Genomic DNA, 21553 nt, shown 5'->3' with positions numbered 1-21553 from the left:
CCGATAACAATAATAATATAGTGTCTGTCATAACTTTTCATCTCTTTGGGACTTATATATTACAAGACATCCTATGTTTTTCTCATTTGAGGTTTCCTTATTGAGGAGGTAAGCCTGAAGTTATCTTATTATCAATTTTTCTGTGTTCTCTTGGTATCTATATGAAAGGCAGGAATGTAAGCTTAGGAGCCAGCACATTTTTGGTTCAGCACCTGGGTAGTGCTTGCTGATTGGTGGCTGAATGTACCCACCAATCAGCAAGCGGTACCCAGGGTACTGAGCCAAACATTGGCCGGCTCCTAAGCTTGTATTCTTGTTTTTTTCAAATAAAGATGCAAAGAGAACAAAGAAAAAATTATAATAGGAGTAAATTAGAAAGTGGCTTAAAATTGCTGCTCTATCTGAATCAAGAAAGAATTAGTAAGATTTTACTGTGAAGCCTTTTGTTAAACTGTGGGGGAGGCTGATTGTGAATAGAGCAAGTTACAGACTTCAGGACATCTATCTGCTGAGGTCAGTAAGGTGCACAAGCACTGATAAAAACACAGGAAGCACAAGCAGATTGTACAAACTCAGCGAAATGTTACGTACAACAGTAACAACAAATTCTCTGAACAGCTCTTCTTGTTAGCTTATGCTTAAATATAACTTCATGTTAGCAATTACTTGTAACATGGAAAAGCACAGAAATCGCGATCAGTCTTTTTACCCAAAATGTTTTAAACTTTCTAAACTGTAACAACCTTCTGACACACACAAAGAGTCCTATTTATCAATCCATCAACCGCAAATACGCTGGAATTTTGCAGTGTAATTGTGGCAAGCCTGATTCGCCTTATTTATCAAAGCCTACAGACCGGCAAAAGTGACGTAACAAACGATCCGCCGGTCTCAGTCCGACACAGATCGATGCTTACGTCATTACAGATGTTCTGAATACAAATTCGGCACTATCTGACAACTTTTGCAAGTTATCAAACTGCTAACAGGTACGCTCGCCACTATTCCGGCACAGCGTACCTGGTTTTTAATCCGCCGCCCTGGAGGCCGCGGATGCCATAGGAATCAATGGGAGTCTGAAAGCAGCGAAAGCTTATGTTCGCTGCTACCCGATATCCCATTGATTTCTATGCTAGAATAAAAGTAACGTTTACACCTAACACCCTAACATAACCCCCGAGTCTAAACAGCCCTAATCTGCCGCCCCCGACATCCCCGCCACCTACATAATGTTATTAACCCCTATCCCGCTGCTCCCGGACCCCACTGCAACTAAATAAATATATTAACCCCTATAACACCGCTCCCGGACCCCACCGCAAATAAATAAATGTATTAACCCCTATACCGCCGCCCACAGACCCCGCCACAACTAAATAAATGTATTAACCACTATCCCACCGCTCCCGGAGCCCTCCGCAACTAAATAAAGTTATTAACCCCTAAACCCCTGGCCTCCCACATCACTACCACTTACTAAACCTATTAACCCCTAAACCGCAAGTCCCCTTAACTTTACATTAAATATTAACTCATCCCTATCTTATAATACATTTAAACTTACCTTTAGATTTAAATTAAACTATATTAAACTATTAATTAACCTACCTTATCTATTATACTAAAATTACATTAAACTATATTAAACTAATAATTAACCTACCCTATCTATTAGACTAAAATTACATTAAACTATATTAAACTATTAATTAATCTACCCTAACTGTTATACTAAAATTACATTAAACTACAAATTAAATTAACTATATTATATAGTTAAAAACCTAACCCTACTCAAATAATTTAAATCTACTATTAAAAATTACAAAGTTACAAAAAACTAACAACTAAGTTACACAAAATAACAAACACTAAGTTACAAAAAAAATAAACACTGTTACACAAAATAAAAAATAAATTATCAAATATTTAAACTAATTACACTTAATCTAAGAGCCCTATGAAAATAAAAAAAGGCCCCCAAAATTAATAGGATTGAGCTCGCTTTCAATTGGCTATTCCAATCAGCCAATAGAATGCAAGCTCAATCCTATTGGCTGATTGGATCAGCCAATAGGATGAAAGCTCAATCCTATTGGCTGATTGCAACAGCCGATAGGATTTTTTCAACCTTAATTCCTATTGGCTGATAGAATTCTATCAGTCAATCGGAATGCAAGGGGCGCCATCTTGGATGACATCATTTAAAGGGAAACCTCATTGTAAAGAAGACGTCGGAAGAAGAGGATGCTCCGCGCCGAATGTCTTGAGGATGGAGCCGCTCCGCGCCAGATGGATGAAGACAGAAGATGCCGCCTGGATGAAGACTTCTGCCCGGTTGGATGAAGACTTCGGCCCATTTGGATGAAGACTTCTGCCGACTTCGATGAGGACTTCTGCCGCTTGGATGAGGATGGATGTCGGGTCTTCAAAAACTGTAAGTGGATCTTCAGGGGTTAGTGCTAGGTTTTTTTAAGGGTTTATTGGGTGGGTTTTAATTTTAGATTAGGGGTTTGGGCAAGGAAAAAGAACTAAATGCCCTTTTAAGGGTAATGCCCATATAAATGCCCTTTTCAGGGCAATGGGGAGCTTAGGTTTTTTAGATTAGGTTTTTATTTGGGGGGTTGGTTGTGTGGGTGCTGGGTTTTACTGTTGGGGGGGCATTTGTATTTTTTTTACAGGTAACAGAGCTGATTTATTTGGGGCAATGCCCCGCAAAAGGCTAGGGTTTTTTTATTTTGGGGAGGGGGGGCTTTTTTATTTTCATAGGGCTCTTAGATTAGGTGTAATTAGTTGTAAGTTTTTTGCAACTTAGTAATTCTTTATTGTAGATTTAAATAATTTGAGTAGGGATAGGTGTTTAAATATGTAATATACTTTAATGTAATTTTAGTATAATAGTTAGGGTAGATTAATTATTAGTTTAATATAGTTTCATTTAAATCTAAAGGTAAGTTTAAATGTATTATAAAATAGGAATGAGTTAATATTTAATGTAAAGTTAAGGGGTCGTTAGGTTTAGGGGTTAATAGGTTAATTTAGTTTATGGCGATTTGGGGGCTGGCGGTTTAGGGGTTAATAGGTTTAGTAAATGGTAGTGATGTGGGAGGCCAGGGGTTTATGGGTTAGAAACTTTATTTGGTTGCGGAGGGCTCCGGGAGCGGCAGGATAGGGGTTAATAACTTTATTAGAGTTGCGGCAGTGTCGGGAAGTGGCAGGATAGGGGTTAATAACTTTATTAAAGTTGCGGCGAGGTCCGGGAGCGGCGGAATAGGGGTTAATAACTCTATTAGAGTTGCGGCGGGATAGGGGTTAAACATTTTAGTATAGTGGCGGTGTTTAGTGACAGGGTATAAATAAAGCTGGGAAAAAGCCGAATAGCAGCGAGATCGATGATTGCTAGTTAACAACAGTCCGCTGCTCATCGCCCCGTACTTGGTGCGCAGCTTTTTGACAGCTTTTTACATAAATATGGAGAGCGTATTCAGGTCCGCGGTCGCGATGTTATGCTACGTCAGGCGAGCGTATTGGTGCCGTTGAATGCAGCACAGTTGACGGCTTGATAAGTAGGCCTCAAAGTCTCTGTTTTAAGCTATATTGTTCTAAAGTATTAGAACTTGAGGGTTTTGAGATGTTCTGGCAGAGATTGTTCAGACCTGACTTTCTCACTATTTGAGTTTTTATGTTTTGTATTTAAAAAAAAAAAAGATTCTTTATTATTGTTATCAGGTATTTGTAGAGCGCCAACAGATTCCGCAGTGCTATAAACATAGGCGGTATACAAAATAACATTTATAGGGTACAGAGCCCTGCTGAGAGTTACACTATTGTAGTCGGCTCTTATGAAGGTGATCTACAAACAGCTGGGCCCATAGGCTTACATTCTAAGGGGTTCGAGGGGATAGCTATGGAGTTAGGAAGGTTAGTGTAGGTTGTATGCATCCCTGAATAGTAGAGTCTTTAGGGAGCGCTTGAAGCTTTCAAAACTAGAGGAGAGTCTTGTGGAGTGAGGCAGAGAGTTCCACAAGATGGGAGACAGTCTGGAGAAGTCTTGTAAATGGGAATGTGAGGAGGTAACACAAGAGGAGGAGAGTAGGAGATCGTAAGCAGAGCGAAGGGGACGGGAGGAAGAGTATCTGGAATAAAGGTCTGAGATGTAGGGGGGAGTAGTGCAGTTGAGGGCTTTGTATGTCAAAGTGAGAATGTTGTGTTTAATTCTGGAGGCAAGAGGAAGCCAGTGAAGGGGTTGGCAGAGAGCTGCAGCAGATGAAGAGCGACGTGTAAGGAAGATGAGCCTGGCAGAGGCATTCAAGAGCACTCATCTCTTTACTGTCATCTTAAAGGGACAGTCTAGTCAAAATGAATGTTTCATCATTCAGATAGGGCATACAATTTTAATCAACTTTATAATGTACTTTTAGGGGCCTATTTATTAATGTGCGAGCGGACATGATCCGATATTGCGGATCATGTCCGCCGCAAATCGATAAATGCTGACAGCATACGCTGTCGGCATTTATCAGATCACCAGCAGTTCTGGTGAACTGCTGGTGCAATGCCACCCCCTGCAGATTGGCCGCCAGCAGGGAGTGTCAATCAAGCCGATTGTATTGGATCTGGTTGATTTTCGGCGATGTCTGTCCGCCTGAAGGCCAGAAACATGGGGCTTCAAGCTCCATACGGAGCTTGATAAATATGCCCCTCAGCATCAAATTTACTTTGTTCTCTTAGTATTCTTTGTTGAAAGCTAAACCTAAGTAGGCTCATATGCTAATTTCTAAGCACTTGAAGGCCACCTCTTATCTTAGTGCATTCTATTAGCTTTTCACAACTAAACAGCACTAGTTAATGTGTGCCATAGATAACATTGTGCTCACTCCCATCAAATTATTTATGAGTCAGCACTGATTGGCTAAAATGCAAGTCTCTCAAAGTAACTGAAAAAAATGGGCAGTCTGTAGAGGCTTTGATACAAAGTAATCACAGAGGTAAAAAGTAAATTAATATGACCGTGTTGGTTATGCAAAACTGGGGAATGAGCATTTTTCAAGTAGAGTGTCCCTTTAAAAGAATGTATTAATGTATCATAACATTCTTTTTCCTATTCAGCAGTAGGAATGCTGAGTTAGTTTAATGGAAATAAATGTAGAAAACCAAATGAAAGGCACAGTTAGTCCCAAAATCCTGATGAACATTAGTGGAAATAAGAAATTATTATTTTTCTTAAATATTAGATCTTATTTTAATATTACAGTTTTTATAAGGTTAGTACATAAGTTTCACTTACCATCCATCTCGCGTTCGGTTCATTGTGTCAAACTGCTTGTGCAGCCATCTGGTTGGAGCAACAAACAGAATGTCAGTGTAATATTATTTATTTACAACACAATGATACGCCCCTATATGAAAGTCACATTTAAAATGTATAGTAGAGAATTTTAAATAAAAGTAAAAGTATTCTTTGCAAAATGGAGGTTAGGGACTAAAGTGGGTTAGGTATTGGGGTCAGGCTACAGATAAGGATTGGGGTTACGGTTAGATATTGATATTGGGGTTAAGGACTGGGATTGTGTTAAAGGATTGAAGGGATAGAAATTGGGGTTCGGGTCAAGGGTTATAGTTAAGATTTGGGTATTGAGTTGGGGAATGGGATACAAGTTTGTAGGTTTAAGGTTAAAGAGACAGGAGACCCAATATTTTATCCAATTATTATCTCATTTTCTACATTCTCTTGGTATTCTTTGTTGAAAAGCATGCCTAGATAGGCTCAGAAGCTTGGAGCTATCTGCCGATTGGTGGCTGAACATGTATACCCATTTTCATTGGCTTCCAAATATGTTCAGCTAGCTCCCGGGAGTGCATTGCTGCTTCTTCAATAAAAGATACAAAGAGAATGAACCACAATTGATAAAATAAGTAAATTGTAAAGTTTTAAAAATGTATAATCTATCCGAATCATGAAAGAAAAATTTTGTGTTTCATGTCCCTTTAAATACTGTGGCTGGGTTAAAGGTCTTGGGTAAGAGTTAGACAATGAGGTTAAGATAAAGGACTGCCATTAGAGATTGGTGTTTGGGTTAGAGATTGATTTAAGGGTTCAATACTGTGGTTGGGATAAAGGTCAGGTGTAAGGTTTAGGCAATGGGGTTAGGATAAAGGACTGCCATTAGAGATTGGTGTTTGGGTAAGAGATTGATTTAAGTGTTCCATACTGTGGTTGGGATAAAGGTCTGGTGTAAGATTTAGGCAACGGGGTTGGAATAAAGGACTGGCATTAGAGATTGGTGTTTGGGTTAGAGATGGATTTTAGGGCTCCATACTGTGGTTGGGATAAAGGTCTGGTGTAAGAGTTAGACAATGAGGTTAGGATAAAGGACTGACATTAGAGATTAGTGTTTGGGTAAGAGATTGATTTAAGGGTTCCATACTGTGGTTGTGATAAAGGTCTGGTGTAAGGTTTAGGCAATGGGGTTAGAATAAAGGACTGACATTAGAGATTAGTGTTTGGGTAAGAGATTGATTTAAGGGTTCCATACTGTGGTTGGGATAAAGGTCTGGTGTAAGGGTTAGGCAATGGGGTTAGGATAAAGGACTGTTATTAGAGATTAGTGTTTGGGTAAGAGATTGATTTAAGGGTTCCATACTGTGGTTGGGATAAAGGTCTGGTGTAAGAGTTAGACAATGGGGTTAGGATAAAGGACTGCCAATAGATTGGTGGTGGGGCTAGCAATTGATTTTAGCATTAAATACTGTAGTTGGGATAAAGGTCTGGTGTAAGAGTTAGACAATGGGGATAGGATAAGGGACAGCCATTAGAGATTGGTGTTAGGAACTGGGGATAAGGTTAGCTATACGAAGTTAGGGTTAGAGATTGGTGTTATGGATTAAGGTTGGGGTAAACACTGGGGAAAGTTTAGTGTTGAAGTTAGGGATAGGGTTGAGGGTTAAGGTTTACAGGATACTGAACCCACATTTTTTCTTTCGTGATTCAGATGAAGCATGCAACTCTAAGCAGCTTTCTAATTTACTCCTATTATCAATTTCCTTCGTTCTGTTATCTTTATTTGAAAAAGCAAGAATGTAAGCTTACGACTCGGCCCATCTTTGGTTCAGCACCTGGGTAGCACTTGCTAATTGGTAGCTAAATGCAATCAGTAAATAATTGTAGTAAGTAGTCAGTCTATTGTGGATGGAGTTTGAATAGGTTTTATGAATTGTAGTTTTGGTTCTGGTTCTAGCAGGACTTGGTTTAGAGTTGAAGTTATCTTAAGTTTGGGCCTTAGGTTAAAGGGACATGAAACCCAATTGTTTTATTTCATGATTTAAGAAGAGCATGTAATTGTAAACGACTTTCTAATTTACTTCTTTTATATCATTTGCTTCATTCTCTTGATATTCTTTGCTGAAAACCATATCTAGATATGCTAAGTAGCTGCTGATTGGTTGATGCACATAGATGCCTCGTGTGATTGGCTCACCCATGTGCATTGCTATTTCTTCAACAAAGGATATCTAAAAAATAAAGCAAATTAGATAATAGAAATTTATTGGAATGTTATTTAAAATTGTATTCTCTACCTGAATTGTGAAATAGCTTTTTGGGGTTTAGTGTCCCTTTAAGGCTAGGATTACAGGAAGAAATTGGTGTCAAGGTTATGAATTGGAGTTATGTTTAGTGTTGGTGTTACGATTTGGGGTCAAAGTCTGCAGTTACGGTCAAGAACTGGGGTTAGAGTGTTAGATAGGGTATAGTGTATTAGTCTGGTTTAAAGTGTTGATAATTTGGGTTAGGGTTAAGGCTGGGATAAAGGGTAGGGATTGTGGTTAAGGTTATGTTTAAACCTGAGGTTAGGGATTTGGGTCAGGAATTGTGAATAGGGTCAGAGTTCAGGTTAGGGTTAGGGATTGGGGTTAAATTTAGAGAATGTGGTTAGGTTGGAATTAAAGTATGAGGTTAAGTATTGTGGTTCGGTTTAGAGAATGGGGCTAGGTTGGATTTAGGGCTTGAGGTTAGGGACTGGGGTTGGGTTTAGAGAGTGGAGTTAGGTTGGATTTAGGGCATGAGGTTAGCGATTGGGGATGGGTTTAGAGGAAAGGATAAGGTTTGCTTTAGGGATTGAGGTTAGGGATTAGGGTTGGGTTTAGAGAATGGGGTTAGGTTAGATTTAGGGCTTGAGGGTTGGGACTGGGGTGGAGTTTACAGAATGGGGTTACATTTGATTTAGGGCTTGAGGTAAGGGTTTGGGGTTGGGTTTAGAGAATGGGTTTAGGTTGGTTTTAGGGCTGGATAAGGATTGAAACTGGGTTTAGGGAATGGAGTTAGGTTGGATTTAGGGTTTGAGGTTGAGGCGTAGGGTTGGGTTTAGGATGGATTTATGGTTTTTGTATAAGGATTGGGTTTAGGGAATGGTGTTAGGATGGATTTAGGGTTTGAGGAGTAGGGTTATGTTTAGAATGGATTTAGGGTTTGAGTTTAAGGTTTGGGTTTAGCTAATGGGGTTAGGTTGCATTTAGGGTTTAAGTATAAGGATTGGGTTTAGGGAATGGGATTAGGATAGATTTAGGGTTTGAAGATTAGGGTTGGGTTTAGGGTGGATTTATGGTTTGAGTTTAAGGATTGGGTATATCGAATGGGATTAAGATGGATTTAGGGTTTGAGGTTGAGGAGTAGAGCTGGTTTTATGAAATGGGGTTAGGATGAATTTAGGGTTTGAGGTTGAGAAACAGGGTTGGGTTTAGGATGAATTTAAGGTATGAGTATAAGGATTGGGTTTAGGGAATGGGATTAGGATGGATTTAAGATTTGAGGTTGAGGAGTAGGGTTGTGTTTAGGGAATGGGTTTTAGGATGGATTTAGGATTTGAGGAGTAGGGCTGGGTTTAGGGAATGGGGTTTAGGATGGATTTAGGATGTGAGGAGTAGGGCTGGGTTTAGGGAACGGGGTTAGGGTGGATTTAGGGTTTGAGGTTGAGGAGTAGGTTTGGGTTCAGGATTGATTTAGGGTTTGCGTTTAAGAATTAGGTTTAGCTAATGGGATTAGGTTGCATTGAGGGTTTGAAGTTGAGAATTATTGAGTGTGGTTAGGATTTAAGATTGAGGTTATGGATTACAATTAGGGTTAAGGATGAAGTTAGGGACTGGGGATGAGGTTACTTTAAGGGGATTGTGGCTAGGGTTAGTTTACTGTTGTTGCAGGTTTCTTATAAGGATCATAGTTAACCCCTTGGATACCTTTAAAGGCTGCTTCTCATTGTGTTGCAATAATCGCAGGTATCCAAAGGGTTAACATGGGTATCTACCATTTTGTCATTTTCACGGGAGGTAATAGTACAATATTGTCATTTTAACATTGTACAAAAGAATCGGAACAAAAACATTTTGCTTTCCAACTAGAAACCAAGCCAATAAATGTGTACTTACCTCTCCATCTGCAGGGGGCTGGGGGCCTTCTGTGTGTCTGACACAACCCAGGTCAGACCAGTTATCCACAGACTAATCTCGTCCTCACTGAAAGCTGCCAGAGAAACAGACAGGTCAGTATCAGCACTGTATACTGCAGAGGATGTTCGGAACTTGCACGCTATATAGATTTATCAGGCTGTTTCATTAACTAGCAAAGTATGTATAGTCTGTGTTTGCGTGTATGTAAGTGTGCATGTTTGTGTGTGCATATGTGTTTGTGTGTGTATATGTATGTATGTATGTTTGTGTACATGTAGGTGTGCATGTGTATATGTGTGTGTGTACGTGTGCATGTGTATGTGGGCGTGTGCATGTATGTATGTGTGTGCATTTATGTGTATGTATGTGTGTACATGTGTACATGTGTTTGTGTGTTTTAAGTGTGCACATGTGTGTGTGTATGTATGTATGTATGTGTTGATGTGTGTGTGTGTGTGAGTGTGCACATGTATGTGTGCATATGTGTGTATGTATGTGTGTATATATGTGTGTGTGTATCCATGTGAGTGTGTATGCGTATGTGTGCGAGCGTGTATGTGTGTGTGTGCGTTGGTGTATGTATGTGTGTGTGTGTTTGTGTCAATGGCCCATATTTATCAAGCTCCATCTTCAGACTCACCAGAAACAGCAGTTATGAAGCAGCGGTCACAAAGACCGCTGCTCCATAACCTGTCCGCCTGCTCTGAGCAGGCGGACAGACATCGCCGGAAATCAACCCGATCGAGTATGATCGGGTTGATTGACACCCCCCTGCTGGCGGCCCATTGGCCGAGAGTCTGCAGGGGTGGTGTTGCACCAGCAGCTCTTGTGAGCTGCTGATGCAATGCTGAATATGGCGAGCGTATTGCTCGCCGTATTCAGCGAGGTCCAGCGGATCTGATCCGCAGTGTCGGATCAGGTCCTCCAGACCTTGATAAATAGAGGCCTATGTGTGAGCATGTGTGTGTATGTCTGCATTTGTGTTTTTTGTGTGTTTGTGTCTGCATGTGTTTGTGTGTGTGTGTGTTTGTGTGTGTATGTGTGTGTGTGTGTGTGTGTGTATGTGTGTGCGTGTGTTTGTGTGTGTATGTGTTTGTGTGTGTATGTGTTTGTGTGTGTATGTGTCTGCATGTGTTTGTGTGTGTATGTGTTTGTGTGTGTATGTGTCTGCATGTGTTTGTGTGTGTATGTGTTTGTGTGTGTATGTGTTTGTGTGTGTATGTGTTTGTGTGTGTATGTGTTTGTGTGTGTATGTGTGTGCGTGTGTTTGTGTGTGTTTAATGTTTGCATTTTTATGTTAATTTGTGCCTGTACATACCTAGGTATAAGTGTGTGGATGTGTCTGGTAAGTGTGTGTGAGTATACATTTCTGTGTTAATATGGGTGTTTATATATGTGGGTGCATATTTGTGTATAGTGTTTTGTAGTTTTTTATGGAAGAGGAAATACTGTTAGTATTAGTATTTGTAGGTCTGGTAACCATTTCATTTTTATTAATGAATTTTAAGTGTATATGTGTGTGTGTATGTATATGTGTATCTTCGTGCACCTTTATGTGAGTGTGTATGCGTATGTGTGCGTGTTTGTGTCTATGTGTGTGTATGTCTGCATTTGTGTGTATGTGTGCGTGTTTATGTGTGTGCATGTGTTTGTGTCTGTATGTGTGTGTGTATATGTGTGTTCATGTGTATGGTAAGCGTGTGTGAGTATATATTTCTATGTTAATGTGAGTGTGTATATATGTGGGTGCAGGGATGCATATTTGTGTTTTGTAGTGGTTATGAAAGAGGAAATACTGTTAGTATTAGTATTTGTAAGCCTGGTAACCATTTATTTTTTTATTAATTACACTATATATACATTTATTTTATTAGTCACAATCTTCTCTGCCTGTGGGGCCGATTTATCAAGTGTCTGGCGGACATGATCCGCTGTAGCGATCATGTCCTCCAGACATCGATAAATGCCGAAAGCATACGCTGTCGGCATTTATCATTGCACAAGCAGTTCTGGTGACCTGCTAATGCAATGCCACCCCCGGCAGATTTGCGGCAAATTGGCCGCTAGCAGGGGGTGTCAATCAACCTGATTATATGAGATCAGGCGGATTGATGTCTGCAGCCCCAGATGCCTCGGACGAGTAAAGGAGCAACGGTCTTAAGACCGCTGCTTCTTAACTCCTGTTTCCGGCAGAGGGTATACGGCCCCATTTGTGCCATGATAAATCGGCCCCTGTGTCTTTGTTTTATTTTGTTTTTATTTTTTGTGTTCTAAAGTGCAAATAATAATTTATTTAAAAAAACAAATATGACTTTTCTGATTACCGTACTGTACTATCTGACTGAGGGTAGTATGTATAGAAAAGTATTAAAAATGATACAAAACTACCTTTAGGTTACAGGAATAAGCTGTATTCTGACATGTAAATATTACCTTAATGACATAAGATATTGTTTACACTTGGCTCCATCCATTCTCCAATCTGTCCCTTTTTAAAAATACAAATGTTCCAAAATCCAAACTTTTTTTCGGTCTCCAGCAGTTTGGATAAAGGGTTTTATACTGTATACAAGAAGGCTCTCTCTGGTCATAATATCTCACATGTACTTTATTCATTACATTTTGGGGGTTTTAACAAATGTGATGATGGTTCAGGAACACTCCGGCATTATAAGGATAATCTGTGAGTGCTAAGCAGCTTTAGACGTATATATAGTGATATATATATGTATTTATATATATATATATATATATATATATATATACTGTATATGTACATATACAGGTGGCCCTCGTTTTACAACGGTTTAATTTACACCGTTTCAGAATAACAACCTTTTTTTCCAGTCATGTGACTGCTATTGAAAAGCACTGAGAAGCAGTGCATTTATTAAAATAGCCAGTAGGTGGAGCTGTCTGCTTGTGTTGCAGCAAAGCCAAGCAAGCTGAATTTAATCAGTTTAACCAGACCTGAGCTATCGAGCACATTTCAAAGGAACAAGATTTTCCTGTCTATAACTCAGTCCAGATTGGAATGCATAGAAAGAACTGTTTGCAGAAAAATGCAAGTGAAGTCTGTGTTGTGTGATTATTTTATTAGGTTTATAATGCTGTTTAGCAAATGTTTTTGTTCATTTAACTTACTTTAATTATATATTCTGTGTTGTGTGATTATTTTATTAGGTTTATAATGCTGTCTAGCATTTAAAGTCTTCATTTCAAAGCTTTTAAAATAATGTATTAGGTGTTACTTATGACAATTTTGAGAGGGGCCTGGAACCTATCTCCCTCACTTCCCATTGACTTACATTATAAACTGGGTTTCAATTTACAACGGTTTTGATTTACAACCATTCCTTCTGGAACCTAACCCCGGCGTAAACTGAGGGCTACCTGTATATATATCTGCAGGGAAAAACTAAATGAGAATCACTGCTGTTTATACCATATAGAAAACTCCTCTCTTACTAGAATCTTGCCAGTGTATAAAAAAGGAATGTGCCTGTTATTGTATTCACTGTTTTTTCTGGCTGACAAGAAGATTATCCAAGTTTGGCAAAGCCAGAAAAGCGACACGCTCAGATAAATCTGCTTCAGCTTCATAGGGAGGTTCCCATGGGATACACAAATGTTGGCAGCTTTGCTGGGCATTTTCTGCTTCCGACCTAAGCAATTAATTGTAACAAATTCCATGAGAGGCTTAGAGCTGTAGGGTGGGGCCTATGTGAGCGCGCAGCAGGGCGCAGCGAGTATTCCTGTATCTCACAGTCGTACTAATGTATGACAACTTGCTTAGGGATTGCTGCACAAACATAGGGACAGGTTTAGAAAAGAAATAATAGATTGCATCCGATTTCAGGTTATCTTACAGGGACATTGAAGTAAAATGAAAATGTTATGATTCAGATAGAGGCTGCCTTGCTCCTTTCTATGAGGTAGGCTCAGGAGCGTGCACGTGTCTTGTATGACAGTGGTGTTTATAACAATGTTTTAGATGTATGCCTAGATTACAAGTAGAGCACGGCAGATAAAGAGTGCTGTGTTCTTTTGCGCTTACTCTCATACAGTTAGAAATTTGCAATCGGCTATTATAAGTTGTTGGTTAAAATGTTTAACCAAAATATTTCCAATGCACCCGGCACTTATAGTGCATGTCTTTCAGTGGGAATCAGTAATAGCAAGCTCACTGAGCTCATATTCCAAGATGCGCACAATCTGAAATGCCGCTTTCTCTTTAAACCAGGTATTAAAGGGACACTGAACCCAATTTTTTTCTTTTGTGATTCTGATAGAGCATGTCATTTTAAGCAACTTTCTAATTTACTCCTATTATCAAATGTTCTTCATTGTCTTCGTACTTTTATTTGAAAAGCAAGAATGTAAGTTTAGATGCCGGCCCATTTTTGATGAACAACCTGGGTTGTTCTTGCTGATTGGTGGATAAATTCATCCACCAATAAACAAGTGCTGTCTAGGGTTCTGGACTTTCTTTTTCAAATAAAGATAGCAAGAGAACAAAGACAAATTGATAATAGGAGTAAATTAGAAAGTTGCTTAAAAATGCATGCTCTATCTGAATCACAAAAGAAAACATTTGGGTTCAGTGTCCCTTTAATTGTTATCGCTTGCTACTATGGGGCCGATTTAGCAAATGGCGGGCAGACAGATAAATCTCCCTGTATGCGTTCAAAAACATGGAAGGTGAATAGCAGCCAGAAAAGGTAACAAAAAACTCTATCACTCAGAGGAATTTTCACGCGCTATCAGCTTTACGCTCAAGTGGTATCTGACGTGAATTTTAGTGCCATTGAACATGAATAGGGTAGAACGCACTGTACGACCACACAAACAATGGGATAGATTACAAGTGGAGCACTAATTTATTGTGCGCTCGAAATTTGCCCAATAAATACCTAGCCATTACAAGAGGCTTGCTACAGCGAGCTCACGGTAGCAATTAGTGCTTATAAAATGAACCAGAGATCAGATCTCTGGTTAATTTTATAAATATGCCCCCAAAACACAGTGTAATATATCTTATTAAAAAATACAAATTGTAGCATTTTTATTTTTTCATAAAATAACTGAACTAGGCAGTATTTTGAGCGCAATGCATCCTAGCAATGTGAACGCGAGCTCACATTTGTATTGCGCTTAACTTGTAATACCAGTGCACATTAGTGTGTGCTGGTATTACTCAGTGGGAGAGCTAATATTGCTTGTGTGCAAGTGATATTTAGCGCTCCACTTGTAATCTAGCCCAATATATAGTTATTTTGTAATACCAGCATATAATGCAGGCAGTATAGATTGTGCGCCAGTGATGTCTACACTCCATACAGCTTGCTCTTTTGTACTCAGCTTGCAATTTAGCCCATAGCACACACGATACGTGCACGCTCCTGAGCTATCTCAGTATGCAAGATAACCACGAGACAGAGAAATTTTGATAATGAAAGTAATCTGAGAAGATGTGTAAATGTGTACGCTCATCATAGTTTCCATGTTCCTTTAATAACGTATTTGTCAGCACAAAGAAACATCTGGTTATTGTATTTTAGTTATGTACAATTCGTGTTTATTAAAGGGACAGCCAAAAACAAAACAAAATGATTGAATGTGCTTTCTTTTTGGATTATTGCATTTCATATAACTAGTTACTCAGATAAAGACAGTTCTAGAGCAGCAATGCGCTACTGGGAGCTATCTGAGCACACATGGTGAGCCAATGATAAGAGACATATGTGCAACCACCAATCAGTAGTGCATTGCTGCTCCTGAGGATACCTAGCTATGCTTTTCAACAAAGGATACCACAAGAACCAAGTAAATAACAGAACTAATTGAAAAGTAATATTGCATGTTCTGTCAGAATCATAAAGCTGCTGCTGCAAATTGGCTAAAGCTGCTATGTCTGTAGGGAGGACAAGTAATATCCTTACACAAAAGCAAGAGCTGTATAATATCCCTTTAAGGGGGCTGTGCAGTTATTTTCTGGAGTATGACATGGAACTCCCTATTGGTAGCAGCAGCTGAAGCAGAACTGTCTCTACCAATACCTGGGGCGGGCAACTGGCCGCCATCCGGCGGTGACAGAGGTGACTCCTGTCAGGGGCCCACTGGGCCAGGGGGCCCCATGAGGCTAGCAAAGCTATTATTTAAAAAAAATATATATATATTTTTTAAAATTTTGGCATCCACCAGAGGGCGCTACAGCAGAGTGCTATTGAGTGTGGAAAATGTCATTACATTTGAGAGGATTTCTTAGTGTGCACTAAACCACTATGCACAGTTTGAGACAGACTTGGCACTTCAGTTTGTGTGTGTCAGACGGCAGATCAACTTCATTTGCAGAGGAGGTAAGAATTACTTAGTAAATGTTTTTTATTTCTTTGTGCAATTTCGGATTATAACTTCAGTGTGGTAGTTGTGTGGTGGGGCCAGGGGTCTATAAAAACACCTTTTTTTTAGCAATATGCAGCAGTGTATTTATGCTTTTTAAAAAATAATAAATAGTAGGTGCCCTTTTGGCAGATATCATTTTTTATTTATTTATATATTTTAATTAAATTCCAGTTTACTGCTCCTTTATGCAAGGACTTTCCAGGAGCCAGGGGGCATTTCATCTAAGATTTTTATATTTGCATAAAATGTTAAAATCTCGGGCAAAGATTGCTCAGTGTTTGAAATGAGTTAACTTGACACTGTTCAGTTTACACTACAGCTGACTTCATTTTTAAAAACATACAAGCCTAAACAAGCATAAATCGTTGAGATTGAGTACCACAGATTATGGTTCCACCGAGACCATATAGAGTACAGCATTTTCAAAATCCAAAAGTTCAGCTGACAGATGGGAACATGCTCTTGGTTGGGGAAAATGGGGGGGAACCCCCCAAACATATTTCAACCTTTCAAAAGTACTTTTCTTCATCTACCCATTCTGACAGATCATTATTGTACAATTTTGAATTCATAGAATTATTTTTGTTTGCACATTTACAAATATGAATCTTTAAAAAGTGATCTCTTAATTTCTGCTATTTTTTATCATGTATGTCACACACTGTTGATTCAGGGGATAGCAATGTGCAGAAATGTTACCTCCTGTGGGTGTCTCTGTGAGGGTGTGTGTGTCTGTCTTTGTGCATTTTCTGTGGGTGTCTGTGAGGGTGTGTGCATATGTCTTTGTGCATTTTCTGTGGCTGTCTGTAAGGATGTGTGTATGTTTTTGTGCATTTTCTGTTGGTGTCTCTGTGAGGGTGCGTATGTCTTTGTGCATTTTTTGTGGGTGTCTCTGTGAGGGTGTGTGTATGTATGTCTTTGTGTATTTTCTGTGGATACCTCTGTGAGGGTGGGTGTGTACGTGTTTGTGTGTTTTCTGTGGATGTCTCTGTGAGGGTATGTTCATATGTCTTTGTGCATTTTCTGTTAGTGTCTTTGTGAGGGTGTGCACGTGTGTGGTGTGTGTGTATGTATGTCTGTGTGTTTTTTGTGGGTGTCTCAGTGAGGGTGTATGCATATGTCTGTGTATTTTCTGTGGGTGTCTCTGTGAGGGTGTGTGCATATGTCTGTGTGTTTTCTGTGGGTGTCTCTGTGAGGGTGTGTGTGTGTATGTCTGTGTGTTTTCTGTGGGTGTCTCTGAGGGTGTGTGCATGTCTTTGTGCATTTTCTGTGGTTGTTTCTGTGAGGGTTTATGTACCTGTCTTTGTATGTTTTCTGAGGCTGTCTCTGTGTGTGTTTCCTTGGGTGTATGTGCAAATTTGTGTTTGAGTTTGTGTGTTTATAGTCTGTTCTTTTTTAGGACATTTTGACCTTCCTACTGATTATTCTCATCTTTCTACAGACTTTCAGACTAATGTAACCTTTCCGGAAGTCACCAATCCACCACTTAACCTTTAAATGATTGTTTAGGCAGATCAGGGTGCTTCCTTTCAGCCACTGCATGCTGTTATCATCATATAGTTGGCATCTTCCTTGACAAAAAGATCATCAGAACTCTACTTGTCAGGTCAATGTAAACAAGTGCTGAGTGTCTGTGTTTGAGTGTGTTTGTGTTTCTTTGCTTGTCTGCTAGAGTGTCTATATGTGAATCCTTATGTGTGAGTGTGTGTTTCAGTGTATGAGTGTGTCTGTGTGTTTCTGTGTTTCTGTGTTACTACCTTCACAACATTTACAAGTTTGACTACACTTAAAAATAAAGTGCAAATACATTTTAGTCACTTGGTCAAACATTGCACATGTCTAAGGGGGGGTGGCTGATCAATGGTTAAGTATGAGGTATATATGTGTGTGTTTTAATTACTATGGGGAAAAAAATGACTAATCAGTGAAATGGAATATCACACAATCTACTCCTTTATTAGTGACTGTATTACAGTTGGAGGCAAAATACTCCAAGTGGTCAATTTATCACGGCCTGAATACTGCTATATGCAGCTGTTTCCGCGCGAGTCTTCAGGCTCACCGGAAACAAAAGTTAAGAAGCAGCAGTCTTAAGACCGCTACTCCTTAACTCGTCCACCACCTCTGAGGTGGAGGACAGCAATCCACCCGATCACATTCGATCGGGTTGATTGACACCCCCTGCTAGCGACCGTTTGGCCGCGAATCTGCAGGGGGCGACATTGCACAAGCATTTCACAAGGAATGCTTGTGCAATTAAAAATGCCGACAGTGTATGCTGTCGGCATTTATCAATGTCTGTCGGACATGATCGATACAGCGGATCATGTCCGCCAGACACACGATAAATCGGCCCCCAAGACTCTATGTCAGTGATGGTGAACCGTGGCTGATGTTTCAGAACTACATTTCCCATGATGCTTAGGCCCTCTGCATCACTGCTCTATGTGCACTATAAAGGTTTTGAGATTCTCCTACTGGTCCAGTATGATCTGGTCACTGAAGTTACTAGAAAATAAACTGGATGTGAGTATCAGGAATCATTCTGGGGCCACAAGCGGTGACTTACCTGCAACACTGACAGTCTTTAACCTGAAGTCAGCCCCGTACAGAATAATGAAGCAGAGAGAGGCGTCCAACTTCCGCGCATCTTCTGGGTACCGCTCGAAATCCCGCGAGTTCTTGCCAGGCCGTATCTCCTTGATCTCTCGCATATCAACTGCAAAGTGAATAAGAAACCTTTAGTATTAAGCCAGCATCTAAAATCATAACAATTAATGCAAACTGAGGGATTTTGTTTGTTATATTTCTTTTTTATTTGTATTTATTTGTAACCATAAAGATAAAGTAGTGAAATACAGATGCACTTAAAGCGGCAGGAAACATCTTGAGATTTTTTTTTTATATAAAATCTTTAGTTACTTGTAATGAAACAACTTTGCAATATATTGTCATAATTTATTTTGCCCTCCCTTTATACAATTTAGCTCTAAATCGATTAATTTACAAGTCATAGACTTTGAAATGCTTCTTGCTGACTTTTCAAGGCTAACCATGCTACATATATGTCCCTAATTGGATTTAACTGATAACATCTACAAAACAATTACATTTTTACTTAAAGTTACAACACTGGTTAGCCTTGTTGTCTGCAGACTAAAGCCCAGATTGGTTCCTTTAAATAAGACAAATGGTGGGTGTTAAATTGTCTGCAGTAACAAAAGGATGCTATTTTTTTTAAATGTTAAGACTTGGCTGATATATTATTCTATAGCAAAACAACAGAAATGTTTTGTAATTAAAATATCGTTACTGTCCCTTTAATTGTCTAGATTCATCAGGATTTTTCAGAATAAAATACGAATTGAAGAAATCATATTCGCTTACCTGTGATTAAATCTCTCATTGTGTTAGTTATTAAAGGGACAGATATTTATATGTACAGGAGAAGCGGTGCCACCTGCTCATTTTTTCTGACTTAAAGGGACATTGGAGTCATAAAGATACTTTAATGAATGCCACCCGGCTAGTAAATAATGCCACCCTACTAAATAATGCCACCCGGCTACTAAATAATACCACCCATCTACTAAATAATGCCACCCGGCTAGTAAATAATGCCACCCGGCCACTAAATAATACCACCCGGCTACTAAATAATGCCACCTGGCTACTAAATAATGCCACCCAGCCACTAAATAATACCACCCATCAACTAAATAATGCCACCCGGCTAGTAAATAATGCCACCTGGCTACTAAATAATGCCACCCGGCTGGCAACATTTTCTGTGGAGAACACTGAATCTGACATTACTGCAAACTGCTGCAGCAATAAAAAGCAATCACATTGCAGCTGTAGTTTAGCGCCAGTCGGATGCTGACCAGCAATACAGACTACAGCTGCACAGATTAACAGCTGATTTAAGGCTGTACCCTGCAAACAACACAACTGTCTTGCAGATTTCTATGTATAACAAAACAATGTGTTTGGCTAAACAGGGCTTTTTCTACAAAAAAAATGTATGAAAAGTAAACGTGTTTAATTCAGAAATAGATAAAAGCAATAAAAGATCCTGTTGACTTCCGGTGGGTGGAGCAACCGAATGGCAGCAAGAGGAAGGAGCTCTGCATAACGACTCTTGAAAAATAAGCAATCATACACTGCCATCGGCTAATCCACGCTATTTTCTTGCTGAGTAGGCACCCTAACATAAGCGGGCACTTGCTGCAGCCGAAACCTGATGCGTGAAGGGCCTTACATCACGCCCTTGCCCCTGAGAAGTGACTGTAGTGTAAAAAGGCCATTTGGCGCTGTGGGGCAATTTCTACCGCCACATTGTATTTAGTTCTACTCTTTTCCTATTGCTGGTCACCCTTGACTCAGTAATGGAATTATTCAAGACCAAAGAACTTTGTTCTACTACCCGCATTCGAACTGAACTAAGAGTCATGTTTTTGCCAAGGCTGGACCGACTCATATCGTCATTCATGGACCTTTACACCTTCATACAATTGGAGGATCAGCCCTCCCGTTAAAAAAACTCTGGGTCCAATCGACGTGTCCCCACTCAACAGGATATGGCATACAACATCACATCCTACACGTGGGAGACGGATGGCAGCCTCAGAACCCTAATCCCCTCATTAAAGAAAGAAGCGACACTGAGGTTGGAGACGGGTGGAGCCCTCGGCTGCCTGATCCTGTCAGAACCCAGTATGGAAGATCTCATGCAGAGAGCACTGATATCTTCATTGTCTCCCCCGGCGGCTGCCTCAGAATCCGACCTCGGAACTAGAGAGGAAAAGAAGACTGCTCACAAAACTCCTAATCCTGTAGTGGCGGCAAAGGTTTCCTTCGACTCGCAGTATAAATGCACCACCACAAACGGAGATGTGCATATTTAACATACATATAAAATTGGAACCATGCCTACACATTTGAAAATCAGTCCTGGAGATAACATGCTTGACACCATGGATGTGAATCCTGCAGGATGGTGGAGACAGTGTAAGAACCGTTTAGCTACGGGTGTTGGCTGATTTCTACCCTTTTTTACCCATACGCCATTGAACTCTAGGTACAATGAGACTAGCTGATCTATTTACCTCTTCTCAGTCTACCAATAAATATAGTATTGGATACGGGTATGGCATATCTCTTCAGACAGTACTTTTCTAGAGCCTGCATGTGTTTAAACTAAATCTAACCATTATTTACTTCCTTATCTATAACTGGTTAAAATGTCTAACTTGACTGCCGTGTTTCTTGATTTAGAATATGTTCTCCTAGTTAACACAGTATTTCTACTTCGAAACGGTATGGCAGGATAGAAAATGTTTAGGGCATCTTCATAGTATAGTATAGTTGATTTTTATTTGTGTTCTATACTAAAATAACTTGTTGGGGCATTATCATTCTTGCAACTACCTGTAAATAATGTGGGGATTTTACTGTTCCTCCCTTTGAGGGGATAAAATGCACCGAACAGAAATTCAGTCGGAAGTTCACCTTCTTCAATAGCATTTAGGTCACTGTGCTAACTCCAACCACAAAGTGCACAGCCTCTTAACACACAGCTGCATCATCTATGGTTTACTGCTTAGTACTATAGTGTAGCACAACTAAGCTAACTCAGAAGGAAGGAACAATTTGCTTTACATGCACCCTGGCTATATCAACAGAGCATTCCACTTCCTTTTGCTCA

At 39.7% G+C, this 21553-nt stretch overlaps 1 protein-coding gene across 1 annotated transcript in view; it reads right to left on the bottom strand.

The window, feature by feature from the left end:
- LOC128661186 (1-phosphatidylinositol 4,5-bisphosphate phosphodiesterase gamma-1-like) overlaps positions 1 to 21553 on the bottom strand; it is a 370915-nt gene that overhangs the window by 214272 nt on the left and 135090 nt on the right. The window contains 3 exon segments of the mRNA XM_053715427.1: positions 5288 to 5335; positions 9421 to 9514; positions 18416 to 18565. Of these exon segments, the coding sequence (XP_053571402.1) occupies positions 5288 to 5335; positions 9421 to 9514; positions 18416 to 18565 (292 nt within the window).

The sequence above is a fragment of the Bombina bombina genome, chromosome 5, assembly GCF_027579735.1.
Source record: "Bombina bombina isolate aBomBom1 chromosome 5, aBomBom1.pri, whole genome shotgun sequence".
Lineage (NCBI taxonomy): Eukaryota > Metazoa > Chordata > Amphibia > Anura > Bombinatoridae > Bombina > Bombina bombina.
This window is presented reverse-complemented; position numbering and strand designations above follow the sequence as displayed.